General features: G+C 51.5%; 1 protein-coding gene across 1 annotated transcript in view; it reads right to left on the bottom strand.

Annotated features, from left to right (window-relative positions):
* HUWE1 (HECT, UBA and WWE domain containing E3 ubiquitin protein ligase 1) overlaps window positions 1–19,492 on the bottom strand; it is a 1,034,695-nt gene that overhangs the window by 424,721 nt on the left and 590,482 nt on the right. The window contains 1 exon segment of the mRNA XM_030194273.1: window positions 18,726–19,081. Within this exon segment, the coding sequence (XP_030050133.1) occupies window positions 18,726–19,081 (356 nt within the window).

Below are 19,492 nucleotides of genomic sequence, written 5' to 3'. Positions count from 1 at the left end.
CCGTGAGAGCCAGAGACTGGAGGTTGGGATGCAGAAGCGCCCCTTCGTCCTATGTGATGAGGGTCGGAAAACACTCCAATCTCCACGGTTCTTCGGAGGACAACTCCAGAAGAAGAGGGAACCAGATCTGACGCGGCCAAAAAGGAGCAATCAGAATCATGGTGCCTCGGTCTTGCTTGAGTTTCAACAAAGTCTTCCCCACCAGAGGTATGGGAGGATAAGCATACAGCAGACCTTCCCCCCAGTCCAGGAAGAAGGCATCCGATGCCAGTCTGCCGTGGGCCTGAAGCCTGGAACAGAACTGAGGGACTTTGTGGTTGGCTCGAGATGCAAAGAGATCTACCAACCCACTCATTACTTTACCTCACCCATTTCTATTCTTCTATCACCTTCTCCCACTACTCCAACCAGAGTTACACCTAATCACACTGACCACCCTTCAACATCTTCTGTCCTTCTGTGACTGTTCTCTTGTGCTTGACTGCTTAAATATTTTAAATTTAAATGCTTTACTTTTTGTCTATTAGATTGTAAGCTCTTTGAGCAGGGACTGTCTTTCTTCTGTGTTTGTACAGCGCTGCGTACACTTTGTAGCGCTCTAGAAATGTTAAATAGTAGTAGTAGTAGTAGGTGCGCCACACCTGGAAGATCTGGCGCACTACTCGGGAATTGAGCGACCACTCGTGAGGTTGCATAATCCTGCTCAACCTGTCGGCCAGACTGTTGTTTACGCCTGCCAGATATGTGGCTTGGAGCACCATGCCGTGACGGCGAGCCCACAGCCACATGCTGACGGCTTCCTGACACAGGGGGTGAGATCCGGTGCCCCCCTGCTTGTTGATGTAATACATGGCAACCTGGTTGTCTGTCTGAATTTGGATAATTTGGTGGGACAGCCGATTTCTGAAAGCCTTCAGAGCGTTCCAGACCGCTTGTAACTCCAGAAGATTGATCTGCAGATCGCGTTCCTGGAGGGACGAACTTCCTTGGGTGTGAAGCCCATCGACATGAGCTCCCCACCCCAGGAGAGACGCATCCGTAGTCAGCACTTTTTGTGGCTGAGGAATTTGGAAAGGACGTCCCAGAGTCAAATTGGACCAAATCGTCCACCAATACAGGGAATTGAGAAAACTCGTGGGCAGGACCCCAGCAGCCTGAAACCACTGGGAAGCTAGGGTCCATTGAGCAGATCGCATGTGAAGGCGGGCCATGGGAGTCACATGAACTGTGGAGGCCATGTGGCTCAACAATCTCAACATCTGCCGAGCTGTGATCTGCTGGGACGCTCGCACCCGCGAGACGAGGGACAACAAGTTGTTGGCTCTCGCCTCTGGGAGATAGGCACGAGCCGTCCGAGAATCCAGCAGAGCTCCTATGAATTCGAGTCTCTGTACTGGGAGAAGATGAGACTTTGGGTAATTTATCACAAACCCCAGTAGCTCCAGGAGGCGAATAGTCATCAGCATGGATTGTAGAGCTCCTGCCTCAGATGTGTTCTTCACCAGCCAATTGTCGAGATAGGGGAACACGTGTACTTCCAGCCTGCGAAGCGCCGCTGCTACTACAGCCAAGCACTTCGTGAACACTCTGGGCGCAGAGGCGAGCCCAAAGGGTAGCACACAGTACTGGAAGTGACGTGTGCCCAGCTGAAATCGCAGATACTGTCTGTGAGCTGGCAGTATCGGGATGTGCGTGTAGGCGTCCTTCAAGTCCAGAGAGCATAGCCAATCTTTTTCCTGAATCATGGGGAGAAGGGTGCCCAGGGAAAGCATCCTGAACTTTTCCTTGACCAGATATTTGTTCAGAGCCCTTAGGTCTAGGATGGGACGCATCCCCCCCCCGTTTTCTTTTCCACAAGGAAGTACCTGGAATAGAATCCCAGCCCTTCTTGCCCGGATGGCACGGGCTCGACCGCATTGGCGCTGAGAAGGGCGGAGAGTTCCTCTGCAAGTACCTGCTTGTGCTGGAAGCTGTAAGACTGAGCTCCCGGTGGGCAATTTGGAGGTTTGGAGGCCAATTGAGGGTGTATCCTTGCCGGACTATTTGGAGAACCCACTGGTCGGAGGTTATGAGAGGCCACCTTTGGTGAAAAACTTTCAACCTCCCCCAGACCGGTAGGTCGCACCTGCACTGACACGTTGATGTCGGCTATGCTCTGCTGGAGCCAGTCAAAAGCTCGCCCCTTGCTTTTGCTGGGGAGCCGAGGGGCCTTGCTGAGGCGCACGCTGCTGACGAGAGCGAGCGCGCTGGGGCTTAGCCTGGGCCACAGGCTGTCGAGAAGGAGGATTGTACCTACGCTTACCAGAAGAGTAAGGAACAGTCTCTTCCTTCCCTCATAAAAACGTCTACCTGTGGAGGAAGAAGCTGAAGGCTGCCGGCGGGAGAACTTGTCGAAAGCGGTATCCCGCTGGTGGAGATGCTCTACCACCTGTTCGACCTTCTCTGCAAAAATATTGTCCGCACGGCAAGTCGAGTCCGCAATCCGCTGCTGGATCCTATTCTCCAGGTCGGAGGCACGCAGCCATGAGAGTCTGCGCATCACCACACCTTGAGCAGCGGCCCTGGACGCGACATCAAAGGTATCATATACCCCTCTGGCCAGGAATTTTCTGCACGCCTTCAGCTGCCTGACCACCTCCTGAAATGGCTTGGCTTGCTCAGGAGGGAGCTTGTCCACCAAGCCCGCCAACTGCCGCACATTGTTCCGCATGTGTATGCTCATGTAGAGCTGGTAAGACTGAATTTTGGCCACGAGCATAGAGGAATGGTAGGCCTTCCTCCCAAAGGAGTCTAAGGTTCTAGAGTCTTTGCCCGGGGGCGCCGAAGCATGCTCCCTAGAACTCTTAGCCTTCTTTAGGGCCAAATCCACAACTCCAGAGTCGTGAGGCAACTGAGTGCGCATCAGCTCTGGGTCCCCATGGATCCGGTACTGGGACTCGATCTTCTTGGGAATGTGGGGATTTCTTAGAGGCTTGGTCCAGTTCGCCAGCAATGTCTTTTTTAGGACATGATGCATGGGTACTGTGGACGCTTCCTTAGGTGGAGAAGGGTAGTCCAGGAGCTCAAACATTTCAGCCCTGGGCTCGTCCTCCACAACCACCGGGAAGGGGATGGCCGTAGACATCTCCTGGACAAAGGCCGCAAAAGACAGACTCTCGGGAGGAGAAAGCTGCCTTTCAGGGGAGGGAGTGGGATCAGAAGGAAGGCCATCAGACTCCTCGTCAGAGAAATACCTGATCTCCTCCTCCCACAAGGCCTCACCATCGGTATCAGACACAAGTTCATGAACCTGTGTCTGAAGCCGTGCCCGGCTTGACTCCGTGGAAACACGGCCACGGTGGGAGCGTCGAGAGGTAGACTCCCTCGCCAGCACCGGCGAAGCTCCCTCCGCCGACGTCGTCGGGGAGCCTTCCTGGGAGGCGGCCGCAGTCGGTATCGCAAGCGGCACCGATGTCGGAGACCTCACCCCGGGCAAGGGGCCAGCCGGCGCCTCACTCGACGGTACCGGTGGCGCAAGCACCCCTGGTACCAGAGGGGAAGGGCGAAACAGCTCTCCCAGGATCTCTGGGAGAACGGCCCGGAGACTCTCGTGCAGGGCGGCTGTGGAGAAAGACATGGAAGCTGAGTCAGAGTCTGTTCCGGGCTGTCCAAGGTGGAGCGCATCGACACCTCCTGAACAGAAGGTGAGCGGTCCTCCCGGTGCCGATGCCTACTGGGTGCCGACTCCCTCGGCGACCCAGAGCTCTCGGTACCAACACGGGAAGGAGACCGGTGTCGATGCTTCTTTGACTTTTTCAAACGAAGCATGTCACCGGAACTTCCCGGTACCGACGAGGAGGACGTAGAATCCAACCGTCGCTTCCTCGGGGCCGAGGCCGAAGAAGGTCGGTCTCGGGGGGGCTGTACCGCAGGAGCCCTCAGGGTAGGGGGAAACCCACCCGAAGGCTCACCGCCACCAGCAGGGGAATGGACAGCCCTCACCTGCACTCCAGTCGAAGCACCTCCGTCTGACGACATCAGCACTAGTGGAGGTCCCGGTACCACCGACGCCGACGCAGCCTTCCGATGTCTCGGTACCGACGATGCAGAGGGTCGATGTCTCGATGCAGTCGATGCCGAGGTTGGAGGTCTTGACGCTGCCGACGTCGATGCACTCCATACTGCCGGTGCTGTTGCCGACGAAGAGCCCGAGAACAACATGTTCCACTGGGCCAATCTCGCTACCTTAGTCCTTTTTTGTAAAAGGGAGCAAAGACTACAGGCCTGCGGGCGGTGCCCAGCCCCGAGACACTGAAGACACAACGCGTGCCTATCAGTGAGCGAGATTACCCGGGCGCACTGGGTGCACTTCTTGAAGCCGCTGGGAGACTTCGATGACATGGGCGGAAAAATCACGCCGGCGAAATCAAAACTTGCGGTAAGGCACCAAAAAGAGGGGGAGAAAAAACTCGACCCGAGGCCTCAAAAGGGCCTACCCCGAAAACGAAAGGAAACTTAACGGGGCAAAAACTGGAAATACGGGAAGGGGAAAAAGACCGAAAGGCCTTTCTCCGAAATCCCCCCCCTTTTTTTTTAAAGAAGCGCGAGGTTCAACTTAAGGGGCGCGAACGGCGCAAACACGACCGTACCGAACGCGGACAAAAGAAGACTGACGAACACGAGCCGGTTCGGGCGGGAAGACGGCCGCGCATGCGCATGGGCACGCGAGGACTAGCAAAGGCCTTTGCTAGTGAAGTTTCCGATTGGAGGGGCTGCCGTGGACGTCAGCCATCAGTGAGAACAATCAGCCTGCTTGTCCTCTGAGAAATATAAACAGGCATCATTAAAAATATTACACCAGTATAGAAGAAAAATAACATTTTTTTTTATTATAAATAATTTCTGTAAGCTGTTACAGCTCTAGTATACCCAAAATGACAAACCAAATTAGCATACAGACCAGGAATTAGGAGAACAGTTTTGCCAAATCTGAAACAATATGTTATCAAAATCTAAGAACCTAACAAACAGATCCCTATTCAGACACTTGGCCTTGCAGTCACACACGCAGACTCTGCATGCAGCACAATACCAGAAAAACAGAAACACACTGCTTGCTATACACTGCAAAATAAGACAGCAGAAGTAAATTCTCAAATTCGACATATTACAAACACTAAAATGAAAATAAAATTATTTTTTCTACTTTTGTTATCTGGTGACTTTTTCTGATCAGTATCTGATTCTGCTGCTATCTGTTCTCTTAACTCTGTTTCCAGGGCTTCCTTTCCATTTATTTCTTTACCTTCCTCCTTTCTTCTTTATTTTTTGCCCTACATCCATAGGTAAAAGCTGGGTACTCCGCGGACTTGACTGGAGGAGGTATAGAGTGGATTCAGCTTTTGCCTATTATCTCCATCCATATGTAGTTTTTCTCCTCTTTTCCCTTTCCCCCATCTCTGTTCAGTATGCATCTCCTTCCTCTTTCATCCCTCTCCTCCATCCATGTCCAGCATTTTTCCTCTCCCCCCCTCCATACATGTCCAGCATTTCACCTCTCTCCTACCCTCCATCCATGTGCATCTCCTCCCCTCCATCCATGTCCCGCATTTCTCCTCTCTCCCCTCCATCCATGTGCATCTACTTCCTGTCTTTCCTGCTCTCCATGTCCAGCATTTCTCCTCTCTCCCTTCCCCTCCATCCATGTGCATCTCCTTCCTCTTGTCTTCCCCTCCCCTCATGTCCAGAATTTCTTCTCTCAATCCATGTGCATCTCCTCTGTCTTCCCTCCCCTCATGTCCAAAATTTCTCCTCTCTCCCCTCGATCCATGTGCATCTCCTCCGTCTTCCCTCCCCTCATGTCCAAAATTTCTCCACTCTCCTTCATCCATGTGCATCTCCTCCTCTGTCTTCTCTCCCCTCCATCCATTTCCAGCATTTCTCCTCTCCTCCATGCATGTGCATCTACTTCCTCCGTCTTCCTTCCCCTCCACCCATGTCCAGCATTTCTCCTCTCCCTTCCCCTCCATCCGTGTGCATCTCCTTCCTGTCTTCCCTCTCCTCCATCCATGCCCAGCATTTCTCCTGCCCACCCCTCCCATACATGTTCAGCAACTCTCCTCTCTTCCTTGCCTTCTCCTCCATCCATATCCAGCAATTCTCCTCTCTCCCCTGCCCTCCCCTCCATGTCCAGCGATTCTCCTCTGCCGGCCCCTCCCCTCCCATTCATATCCAGCGATTCTCCTCTGCCCTTCCCTCCATCTGCTCTCCCCTCCATGTCCAGCGATTTCTCCTCTCTCCCCTGCCCTCCCATCTACGTTCAGTGACTCACCCCAGCCCCCACCTGCCCCCCTTTTCAACCCCCAAGTTCCATTTCCAATCCAAGCCCTCACCTGCCCGCACTGTTCTCCCACAACAGCCCTCCTTTCCTTCCTGCCACCATACGTTTAAAACTTTCATTTTATCTCAAGTTGCAGCAGCAGTGAAAGCAGCAGGCTCGCCTCTAGCTTTCCCTTCCCTCAGTATCCCGCCCTCCACTGACAATTTCCTGTTTCTACGAGGGCGGGACACTGAGAGGGAAGGGAAGGCTGGCGGTGAGCCTGCTGCTTTCACTGTTGCTGCCACGACTTGAGGTAAAATAAAAGTTTTAAACGCAGGGCAGCAGGAAGGAAAGGAGGGTTGTTGTGGGAAGCTGAGGACCGTGAGCTAACTGCAGGAACTGCGAGTCTCCCGCCAGTGGCAAGCATGGCTTGTGGCACCCTCTAGAGGCCGGCACCCCCCTGCTATGCTTACTGCGCTTACCGGGTTGCGACGGCCGTGAACTCAAAGTTCTGCATTTATTACACTGTGGCTTTCATGGTTTTGCGTGAGAGGAAAATAAATATCGAGCATTGTCATCTGACAGGTAGCCATCCTGACTCTACAAGCAGCCTTTGAGTACAGGAGCTGCTATACCTAATGCCACACAGCTCGAGCTACATAATCCATGCAAACCAAGGACTGAACAGACAAGACTGAGGTAGAAAAGATATGCTTCAAGTGGACCTTAAATAGTCTATCCTGTTGATTTTTACAGCCTTGCGACCTTTTACAGCAATGGCTATCCTGCAGATCACAGACAAGATTAGATTAGTTAATATTAGGGCTGCTCACTGATTAAAAATTTAATTGCACAGTTAATTGTGATTAGAATCACATTTCCTCCTGTTCAGTACAAAATATATTCAAACTAGATAAAAACTTCTGCTGAAAAGTGTCTCTCTCAAACTTAGTCGGTAGCTGAAAACCTTATTGATTTCATCTTTCATTTGTTGGGAAGGAGGAAAAGACCTCAAAAGTCCTCACTCAGCGGCAAGCAAAGAAGACAATGCCTACTCATTATGAACTGGAATCATATAGTCGGTCAAAAACCTCCCATCTCCCTAGCCATAAGCTTTTAATTGTGCTATTTTTTATTTTTATTGAATTTTGTAATTTTTATGATTTTTTTTTAAAAAGCTCTCTACTCAATATTTCTGATGTTACTGAGTCTGCTTCCTTCTTAACTTAACATTATTATATGCACATTATAACTTCATAAAGTGGTCAGAACTTAACTTTAGGTTCACACTCCCAACGGGGCTCTCCGTTTCACTCTCTCTTGGAGCTTCTTCAGGGGACCAAGTGCTCTATAGGGCTCAGATCAGGTGTACACCACTACTACTACTACTACTACTATTTAGCATTTCTGTAGAGCTACAAGGCGTACGCAGCGCTGCACAAACATAGAAGAAAGACAGTCCCTGCTCAAAGAGCTTACAATCTAATAGACAAAAAATAAATAAAGTAAGCAAATCAATTAATGTGAACGGGAAGGAAGAGAGGAGGGTAGGTGGAGGCGAGTGGTTACAAGTGGTTACGAGTCAAAAGCAATGTTAAAGAGGTGGGCTTTCAGTCTAGATTTAAAGGTGGCCAAGGATGGGGGCAAGACAAAGGGGCTGAGAAATGCCAGTGGGATGTAGACTGCACAGGATATTTATACGTTCATATTAAAGCCAATAGTTCTCAATCTCTATCTACTGGGCAGAAGTGCTTCTCAGCCAAGTGCAGACCCAGCCAGTCACCTTGGAGGTCTAGTGGCCTTTTGGAGACAGAAAAGAGTGCCACTTTTTCATGCCTGCTGCCGCCGCTTTTTCAAAATGGTCACCGAGACTTCAAGGTGAGACTGCTGCAGGAAGTCTCAGCGGCCATTTGGAAAAGTGGCAGCACCGGCCCAGAGCAGAGAGAAGAAAAGAGTGGGATTCTTTCCTGCCCTAAAAAGGTACTCCCTCCTGCTTCTACCTCATGGGTCTGTGGAGGAAGAGTCAACCAAGGAGCGATTGAAGACGGATGAGGTCCACATACCAAGGACGTCTGGGCAAGTCTAGAGCAACAAGAATGACCTTCCCGAGATGACACACAATCCAGTGCAATATCCTTCTCACGAAAGGCCAGAGGAAATATGTAAAGGAGGCCATCTGACAGCCAAGGCTGTACCAGTGCATCCATTCCTAGTGAGTCTTTCTCCCTGAAGTGACTGTAGAATCTGTATACTTGGCGCATTGAGACAGATGCCATAAGGTCCAGAAATGTAAGGCCCCACTCTGTGGAAATGAGGCAAAATGCAGTCACAGTTGGCATTCCCCCAGGTTCCGAGTTACTCTGTGAAGGAAATCCGCTTGCAGGTTCACAAAACCCGCTATGCAAGAGACTGAAATCATTGAAATGTTCAATTCCATCCACCAAAAAAGAAAGAACGTCTCCTGGGCTAGAGAAACACTCTTTGTTCCTACTTATCTGTTGATGTAAGACATGGCTATGACATTGTCCGAGAGCACGCACAACGGCCTCCTATGAAGAAGAGGTGCAAAGACTTATAGAGCTTTCCAGACAGCTCGAAGTTCCAATCTGCTGATGGACCACGAAGCCTCATCGACCAGCGGCACTATGTAGAGTGGTGGAGATAATGGGCTCCCCATCCGAAGAGGCTGGCATCGGAGGTGAGGTAAGGGTAACCCTGCCTGAGTGTCTGCAGGGAGAAGCCACCAAGTCAGACTCTTGAGGTGTCCACGGCACCAGCTGGTCATAAGTCATCGAGACCAGAGACCACCGGCTCAACAGGGATGAATGTAGGGGCCACATGTTGAACTTTGCCCAAGGCAGAACATCAAAGTTGTCACCACAGAACCTGAGCACAATCCCATGCCTGAAGGAAGGGAAGAGCGAGAAGCCTGAGAATTTGCTGTTTAAGCTTGAGCTGACAATGTTTAAGCAGGAAACCCTTCCCCGCCTGGGCACTGAAGTACACTCCCAGAAACTCCAGGATCTGGGTGGAGCTGAGATGACTTTCTGTAATTCACCACTCAACCCAACACAGAAAGAAGAGACAGGACTGTCTGTGTACTGCAAAGGATCTCTTGATAAGAAGGCACCCGAATTAGCCTAAGGTAAAATTATGTATCATACCTGATAATTTTCTTTCCATTAATCATAGCTGATCAATCCATAGACTGGTGGGTTGTGTCCATCTACCAGCAGGTGGAGATAGAGAGCAAACTTTTGCCTCCCTATATGTGGTCATGTGCTGCCGGAAACTCCTCAGTATGTCGATATCAAAGCTCCATCCGCAGGACTCAGCGCTTAGAGAATTACACCCACAAAGGGACACTCTGCCCAGCTCACCACCGCCGAAACGGGGGAGGGGAATTAACCCAGCTCATCCCCACACAAGTGGGGGAGGGGAATCCGTCCAGCTCATCCCTGCGGAGCGGGGGAGGGACACCACCCCGCCGATGCGGGGGGATCTGGCTTATCTTGCAACCGCGGGAGGAGCTGACTGACCCTAACACCGCCGAAGCGGGAGGGGTACAAAGCTGCCCTACAGCCGCACGAAGCGGGAGGGAGTGCCGGCAGAATTTAAGTCTCAATCCAGCCCCGTAAAACGGGGGGGGGGGGGGGGGGGGAGAGGAATGCAGCAGCTCACTGTAACACAAACTCGTCTCAACTCTTGAAGAATCCAAGTGAAAAAACTTGAACACGAAGTCCTCCTGAAGTAACTGAAGACTAAACTTGAACCTAAAATTCAACCAGAATATAAACAGTACAGATATCTGGGAGGGGCTATGGATTGATCAGCTATGATTAATGGAAAGAAAATTATCAGGTATGATACATAATTTTACCTTCCATATCATCAAGCTGATCAATCGATAGACTGGTGGGATGTACCGAAGCAGTACTCACCCAGGGCGGGACATTGAAATCCCTGACCGCAACACTGAAGCTCCAAACCGGGCCTCCGCCCGAGCAGCCACAGTCAAGCGGTAATGCTTGGAGAACGTATGGACCGATGCCCAAGTTGCCGCCTTGCATATCTCTGCCAAGGAGACGGACCCGGCCTCTGCCATCGAGGCCGCCTGAGCTCTAGTGGAGTGAGCCTTCAGCTGGATAGGCGGCACCTTCCCCGCGGCCACATAAGCCGCTGCAATGGCTTCCTTGACCCATCTTGCCACTGTAGGCTTAGCAGCCTGCAGACCCTTACGAGGACCTGCAAACAGGACAAACAGATGATCCGATTTCCGGAAATCATTGGTCACTTCCAAGTATCTGATGATAACTCGTCTCACATCCAGATATTTGAGAGCAGAGAATTCCTCTGGGTAGTCCTCCCTACGAAAGGAAGGGAGACAGAGCTGCTGATTCACATGGAAGCGAGAAACAATCTTGGGCAGGAAGGAAGGCACTGTGCGAATAGTCACTCCTGCCTCAGTGAACTGCAGAAAAGGCTCTCGACATGAGAGTGCCTGGAGCTCGGAAACTCTTCTGGCTGAAGTGATAGCCACCAAAAAGACTGCTTTCAACGTCAGGTCTTTCAGAGATGCCCTCGACAAGGGTTCAAAAGGCGGCTTCTGCAATGCTCTTAGCACCAGGTTGAGATTCCACGCAGGCACCACTGAGTGCAGAGGAGGGTGCAGGTGATTAACTCCCTTGAGAAAGCGCACCACATCTGGCTGCGAAGCCAGGGAAACACCCTTCAGGCGGCCCCTGAAGCAAGCCAGAGCCGCTACCTGGACTTTAAGGGAACTGAGCGACAGGCCTTTCTCCAGACCTTCTTGCAGGAACGCCAACACTGAAGAAATTGGAGCAGTGAAGGGAGAAAGTGAGCCTGCTTCACACCACGCTGCAAAGATACGCCAAACCCTGGCGTAAGCAGTAGAAGTAGAGCGCTTCCTCGCTCTCAGCATAGTGGCGATGACCTTGTCTGAGAAGCCCTTCTTTCTCAGACGCTGCCGCTCAATAGCCAGGCCGTAAGACCAAAGGGGGAGGGATCCTCCATCACCACGGGACCCTGGTGTAACAAGCCCTGCTCCACTGGCAGCCGCAGAGGATCGTCGACTGAGAGCCTGATCAAGTCCGCATACCAGGGACGTCTGGGCCAATCCGGACCCACCAGGATTATCCGGCCTGGATGCTTTGCCACCCGGTCTAGCACCCTGCCCAACATGGGCCAGGGCGGGAACACATAGAGAAGCTCTTGTGTCGGCCACTGTTGGAGAAGAGCATCTACTCCCAGGGATCGAGGGTCCCGTCCTCTGCTGAAAAAGCGCGGCACTTGGCAATTGGCCGATGACGCCATCGGATCTAGGCTCGGCTGGCCCCAGCGCTTCGTGATGTCCAAGAACGCCTGAGCAGATAGCTGCCACTCTCCGGGCTCCAAGGTATGGCGACTGAGAAAGTCCGCCTTGACATTCATGACTCCGGCAATGTGGGCCGCTGACAGCTGTTCCAGGTTCGCTTCCGCCCACTGGCATAGATTCATGGCCTCCTTGGCTAGAGGGGCGCTCTTGGTACCTCCCTGGCGGTTGACATAGGCCACAGCCGTGGCATTCTCCGACAGGACCCGTACTGGCTTCAACGCCAGTACCGGGAAGAACTCCAAAAGCGCCAACCGAATGGCTCTGAGTTCCAGGAGGTTGATAGACCACTTTGCCTCTGCAGGAGACCAGAGCCCCTGCGCTATCCTTCCCAAGCAGTGGGCTCCCCAGCCCGACAAAGAAGCGTCCGTCGTGACAACAATCCACTCCGGGGTCACCAGAGGCATTCCTGCAGACAACTTGTCTGTCTGCGTCCACCAGCTCAGCGCCTTGCGCACTGCTGGGTCCAAGGGAAGGCGCACAGCATAATCCTCCGACATCGGAGTCCAGCGCTGCAGCAGAGAGTGTTGTAGTGGTCTCATATGAGCCCTGGCCCAGGGCACTACTTCCATCGTGGCCGTCATAGAGCCCAACAGCTGCACATAGTCCCAAGCCCGAAGAGGAGAGGCTAGTAGGAACTGGTCCACCTGAGCTTGAAGCTTGACAATCCGATTGTCTGGCAGGAACACTCTGCCCACTTGGGTGTCGAATCGAACTCCCAGATACTCCAGGGACTGAGTTGGGCGCAGCTGGCTTTTCTCCCAGTTGATGATCCACCCCAGGGAGCTCAAAAGAGCAACCACCCGGTTCACAGCTTTGCCGCACTCTGCATAAGAGGGGGCTCGGATCAACCAGTCGTCCAGATAAGGATGGACTTGTACTCCTTCCTTCCTCAGGAAGGCCGCGATGACCACCATTACTTTGGAGAAGGTCCGCGGAGCAGTAGCCAACCCGAACGGGAGGGCTCTGAACTGGAAGTGTCGGCCCAGGACTGCAAAACGCAGAAAGCGTTGATGAGGAGGCCAGATGGGAATATGCAAGTACGCTTCCTTGATGTCCAAGGATGCCAGGTACTCCCCTGCCTTCACTGCCGCTATAACAGAGCGGAGAGTCTCCATGCGAAAGTGCCGAACTTTCAAGGCCCGATTGACCCCTTTGAGGTCGAGGATAGGCCGTTCAGAACCTCCTTTCTTTGGTACCACAAAGTAAATGGAGTAACGCCCCTTGCCAAGCTGATTTTCTGGCACCGGAACGACCACACCCAGGCGGATCAGATTGTCCAAGGTCTGCTGCACTGCCACAGCTTTGACCGGAGACTTGCAGGGAGAGAGTACAAACCCGTCTCTTAAGGGTTGGCAGAACTCTAGCTTGTAGCCGTCTCTGATGACTTCCAGCACCCAAGCGTCTGAAGTTATTGTGGTCCACTCGCCCAGAAACGAGGACAGCCGTCCTCCAATCTGCACTGGGGCGTGGACCAAGGCCCCGTCATTGGGTACGAGACCCTGGGGGAGGACCGGAGGGAGCACCTCCGGGACGGCGGTCTCTGCGAAAGGAATGCTGCTTGGGGGAGAAGTTCCTCTTGAAGGAAGAGGGGGCAGAGGAGCCCGACCTGCCCGGGCGGTACCGACGGGCTTCCTGAAACCGTCCTCTGGAGGTACCGGGGCGAGTACTAGCCCGAGCCCTGACCTCTGGTAACTTCTTGCCCTTAGACGTGCCGAGATCGGTCACGATTTTGTCCAGCTCGACCCCAAAGAGCAGCTTGCCTTTAAAAGGCAATCTAGCCAGGCGGGATTTAGAGGCGTGGTCAGCAGACCAATGCTTCAGCCAAAGCCACCGCCGCGCAGAGACTGTCTGAGCCATACCTTTAGCTGAGGCTCTCAAGACATCATACAGCAAGTCTGCCAAATAGGCTAAGCCCGATTCCAGGGCCGGCCAATCAGCCCTCAAGGAATGATCCGAGGGGGAAGCCCGCTGCACCATAGTCAGGCACGCCCTGGCCACATAGGAGCCGCAAACTGAGGCCTGCAAACTTAAAGCAGCCGCCTCAAAGGACGACCTTAAGGCCGCCTCCAATCTTCTGTCTTGGGCGTCCTTTAGGGCCGTGCCACCTTCCACCGGCAACGCCGTTTTCTTAGTCACCGCAGTGATTAAAGAATCCACGGTAGGCCACAGATAGGCCTCACGTTCACTTTCAGGCAAAGGATAGAGGCGGGACATAGCCCTAGCCACTTTAAGGCTCGCTTCCGGGACATCCCATTGAGCCGAAATTAAAGTGTGCATGGCATCATGCACGTGGAAGGTTCTAGGCGGGCGCTTCGTCCCCAGCATAATGGCAGAGCCAACAGGGGCTGAGGGACAGACGTCCTCCAGAGAGGAAATCTTCAAAATGCCCATGGCCTGCCCTAACAGGTTGGGCAAATCCTCTGAGCTAAAGAGCCGCGCTGCAGAGGGGTCATCCGCTCCATCCGAGCGGGGATCCGTCTCCTCCAAGGAATCCGCAAAGGACCGTTGGGAGAACTCAGATACGCTGCCCTCATCTACATCGGAGGAGACAAAGTCCTCCAAGGCCTGGGAATCAACCCGAGGGCGTTTACCTCCAGGGGCCTCAACCTCTTTACCAGACGAGGGAGCAGGGGCAGCGTTTTGCAAAAGGAAGGCCTGATGCAGCAGCAAAACAAACTCGGGGGAGAAACCCCCCAGACTGTGCACTTCCGCAGCCTGGGCTACAGCCCTAGACGCACCCTCAACCGGCGCTCGCAAGAGCGGGGGAGAGACATGCTGCGCATCCAAGATGGCGTCCGGCGCGACACTCCGCGAAGGAGCCGCGCGGGAAGAACGGCGCTTAACTTTAGCCGCTTTTGTGCCGTCGCCCAAATTAAGGGCGTTCATGGCATTAATGTCTCCTACCTCAAGGGCGGCCCAAGAAGAAGCCGTCCGAGCCGCGTGGCCGGCCAAGATGGCGGAGGCGAGCAGCGGGGGATGGGCGTTTATGGCGGGAAAAACCGCCACACCGGAGGAAGGACCGGGACACTCATCGGTCACGAAACTGTCACCCAACAAGGGCGAATCAGACTTTAAGACCCCCGCATCCCCTCTAGAAGCGCCCAAGCGATCCGGGGAGCGACTCTTTGCGCCCTCGCCCTCCGACGCCATATGCCACGTGGAGATCAATCGGGGAACCCCCTGCCCGCTATAAAAAGGTAAAAATTACCTGCTTTCCGCTCCGAGCTGTAACGACCTGGTGTCCCAGTGAGTAGCTGCAATAAACGTTTAAATAAACGTCGAAATAAACGCCTTTAAGGACGTTCAAAATTTTTTTTTTTTTTTCAAACGGAGCCAGCGGGAGGGGGGAGAAAAGGAGGGACCTGGCGCCACCAGGTTTGCACTTGCTCAAGAAGAGCCCTCAACCCCAGGCACTCAACAAAACCTAAAAATTAGGCTTGGAGGCCTAGCCAGAGCTGCTGCTGTGTGTGACCACCACCTGCTGAGATAGAGAACATACTGGGGAGTTTCCGGCAGCACATGACCACATATAGGGAGGCAAAAGTTTGCTCTCTATCTCCACCTGCTGGTAGATGGACACAACCCACCAGTCTATGGATTGATCAGCTTGATGATATGGAATCATCGGATGTACCTGGATCCCTTGCATGTGAAGAGAGGCTACCACTGCCATCATAACTTTTGAAAATGTGAGAGGTGCATTGGTGAGACCAAAAGGAATGGCCTTGAATTGAAGATGATCTCCCAGGATCGCAAAACTGGAGAAATTTCCTGTAAGAATGCCAAATTCGGATATGAAAATAAGCCTCCTTGAAGTCCAATGAGGTGAGAAACTCATCTGGCTGGACTGAACTTAAGATTCCATGCGGAAGTGCAGCATTCAGAGACGGTTCACCCCTCTGAGATCCAGAACCAGGCATAGAGAGTCTTCTTTCTTTGGGAATACAAAATAGATGGAATATCAGCTCAAGCCCCTCTCTGCCAGAGGAACAGGCTGAATGGCCCCCAGTCGCCTTAAAGAGGCTAAGGAAGTTAGCACTGCCCTCCTCTTTTGCAGAGCTGCCACAAGGGGGACAGCATGAAAAGATCTGTGAGTAGCCATGGAGAATGATATTGAGGACCCACTGGTCTGCAGTAATGGCGGTCCACTCCTTGTGAAAGCAGGAAAGACACCCACCTATGTCTAAGTACAAGGAGTGAACCTTCACCCTATCATTGTGAGGGATGCGAAGAGGTTCTTAAGGAAATGGAAAAGGGCTTCTTGCCTCCTCGAAAGGAAGATCGAGTCTGAGGAAAGATAGGTTTCTGAGCAGAAGCACTAGCCTTCCCTAGTCTATACCTCAGCGCTTCTCGAAAATGAGACTTAGCTGCCTGGCGATGAGGCTTAGAATTGTCCTCAGATAGCTGCTGGACCTTGGAATCTCCAAAGGGTCTTTAACAATTTTCTCCAAATCCGCACCAAAGAGTAATTTCTCCGGACAGGGCAACTTCGACAGATGAGATTTGGATTGCACATCAGCAGCCCAAATGCCTCAACCATAGCCAGCGTAGTACCAAAACATCCAAGTCTATAACCTTAGCTGATGCTTGGTGAATATCAGAAAGAGTATCTGACAAATAAAACAACCCCCGCCTCTAGGGAAGGGAGAAAGTCTGGAGGCGAGTCCAACGTGGACAACTGTTGAATCCATGATAAAGAAGCCCTGGTTGGAAAAAAATAAGAAATTGCTGCCTGAGAATTTAATGCAGCTAGTTGAAAGGCAAGCTTCAAGGAAGCCTCAAACTTGTGGTCATGCATATCCTTTAGTGCAGTGCTACCTTCAACAGGGATAGTGGCACATTTAGCAACCGCCGTACTAAGGGCATCCACCTTAGCCAGAGTGCTATAATTCAGATGGAAAAAGGGGATATAATTTGGACATAGCATGAACCACCCAGAGGTTAGAATCAGGACTCTCCCACTGAGCTCCTGCAAAGCCACGTGAATATAGAAAGATACAAGAGGTCTCTTAGTTCTTGACATAACAGATGGAGAAGGAGCAGAGGACTGAGAAGCAGGGGAAGAAAGTTTTAAAGCCTCCATAAGATTTTGCAATCAACAGAGGCAACTCAAAAACAGCTTAGCTACAGTAAGATCACCCCATCTGCCTCTGAAATGTCCAAGTCAGACCCATCAGCAGAACTAGGACAGTCAGAATATACACATAAAACCTCCTCTGAGTCCAGAGGAGGAATAGTCTCCAAATCCTGCAAAACAGAAAGTTTTTGTTTCTTAGGAAGCTGCTCCTCAAAAGCAACGTGAGGGGTAGAAGGATAGGCAGCTTGAACCGACTTTTAAAAAGTCCTAATGTCACAAAACAACAAACTCAGGTAAAAACAGCAAGGCAGACACTTCTAGCCTCGCAAAACCAGGAGGCAGGAGAAAAAGAGAAGGGAAGATTGAGAAAGAGGTAGAAAGTGGCAACGGAGGGAGCAGGGAGGGACCAAGACCACTAGGTTTACACATGAGGCACTGGATATTCTCAACCCCAAACTGAACTAAACCTGCAAGCAGGACAGGAGGCCACACAGAAGTCACCACAGCGCCCAGGAACTGCTATCCCATCTGCTGGAGATGGAGAATATGGGCTTGCTTGCTAAGTACAGGAGCTTATGAGGCACAATTCGAGTCCATTTATCTGGACTGATCCTTGGGATTTAATAGAAGCAGCCTTTGTTTTGCACCATAACAACCTTTTTTGTTCTTTGCAGGACTCTCCCCCTCAGTATGAAGTAGTGGAAAACCCATTGTGATAGGGACAGCACTCACTCATAACAGTGTACTGGCCTCCCGTGGGCAACCAAATCTACTTTTCTCAAGTGCGCCAGCTGATACTAAAATCCAGATGATGCTGTGGCCAACCACAGAACTTCAATAGAGCTGTACCTTACAAAGAAAACCATAGGTGTCCACCTAAGCTCTTCTACATATAAACAAGGATGAAAGCCCTGAATTCACAATTAGAAAAAGCTCAAATTAAGAAAAGGTTATTCTTGTATTCCAAAAACTGTGCCTTCTCTCAAATTTTTCTATAAATAGAGAAAGGAAAAACCAAGAGAACAAAATTAGCAAAATAAGTGGGGGGGGGGGGGGGGGGGGGGGGGATATGGTAAAGGGAGGAAGAAATTATCAGCCTCTTCTGATATGACCCCCTAAGCTCTAGGCAAACTTTTTATTTTATGCCAGGTAAAAGAAACACTCCTTGCTCAACTGGTTATTAGTTTTTTTGTTTTTAACTGGCTTGGTAAAGTCTAGCAATTTTATTGGCTACCTTCTGAATGAAGAGGTGAGGTCTGCCTAGCAGACAAACTGAGGCCTAATTCAGGAAGGTTCTCTATTCCCTTGAGCTAAAGTCTGCCCTGCATCTCAAGCAGGGTACAAAAAGACCTAAAGGTAGGTCCTAGTCAATCTGAGGATCGTTCAAGGCCATCAACTGGGAACCTGAAAAGGGAAGCTGCTCCGAAATGGAAACTTAACCTCCCCCCCCCCCCACACACACACTGCCACAGGAGCCACGGATCCTACTCTACCAGAGGCACAGCCTGAAAACTGCTGCCCCGTGTGTGCAGCATGGAATCTACTCTACTAGGGAGAAGGTTGTAGCCCTGAGAGAGTCTGATCAATCCTGATGCATCTGACTAGCATATGGTACCATCAATTAAAGAGAGAGAATACCAGCTACAGCCTCCACTGCACATCTTTAAACAGTTATTTTCTGATTGGGAAGCTGCTACCCTCTACCTACTGGCTAGGTGGCATACTCACATATCTGACTGGTCTGGCAGAATGATAGAGACTTTAACTCAATCAATATTATTCCGAAAAGGATGGAGGGAGATTCACCTCCGCATTCTCCATGGTATGCTGCAAGGTACCATGTAGTTAGAGGGAGCTAGATTAGAGATGTTGTTCTCCTAAATTTCCCATGGTTTACAGCAAGTTGCAGCATAGCTGAAAAGAACAGGAGATTGGAGGGAGGAGTGTTACTGTACCTTCTCCATGGTGTGCTGCAAGGTGCAGGGGTCTTCAATAATGTGTCGGAAGAGCAGAGTGACTAATGGAGTGAATCCGTTGAAGCCAGAGCTTTGGGTTAGACTCAGGATCATGCGTGTGCTCTTGAGTTCAGCGAACATCATTGCATACTTGTGGTCACGGGTCAAACGCAGACAGAGACGCAGCGTGGCGTGCAATGTGTCAGGATCAACAGGAACCCCAAGCATGCTGACACAGGAGCGGATCAGCACTGTCACCATCTCCTCCGTCAACCCTTGAATTACTAACTCGCTCACTTTGGTGTCCTCACCAGCTGCTTCTTTTTCTCCATTGGTGTCTGAAGCCAAGCTAGTATCTGGACAGAAACAAAAGATGGTTCAAGTGGTATGTCTATAGGCAGCAAACTAAGATGTAGGGGATATCACACAGTAAACTCCATGGATGGAGACTGAATGGAACCCACTGGACACTAGTTAAAACATCAAGGTGTCTATGGTTTGTAACAAGTAACAGAAAAGCAAAGTTACTTACTGGTAGCAGGTGTTCTCTGAGAACAGCAGGCACATATTCTCACATGTGGGTGACATCATCCATGGAGCCCGATGTGGACAGTCAAGTGAATTGTCACTTTAAATCTTTGAGGCAGTGCCCTCACTGTGAATCTCGGGTGCTTTCCCACCTGATGCAAAGCACGAGACCACCAGTACAGTACTAAGTTAAGAAGACAACTCCAAGAGGAGGTGGGAGGAATATGTGAATATATGCC

Source organism: Microcaecilia unicolor, chromosome 2 (assembly GCF_901765095.1).
Source record: "Microcaecilia unicolor chromosome 2, aMicUni1.1, whole genome shotgun sequence".
NCBI classification, from domain to species: Eukaryota; Metazoa; Chordata; class Amphibia; order Gymnophiona; family Siphonopidae; genus Microcaecilia; species Microcaecilia unicolor.
Note: the sequence above shows the minus strand (reverse complement) of the source record. Positions and strands in the feature narration are given on the sequence as shown.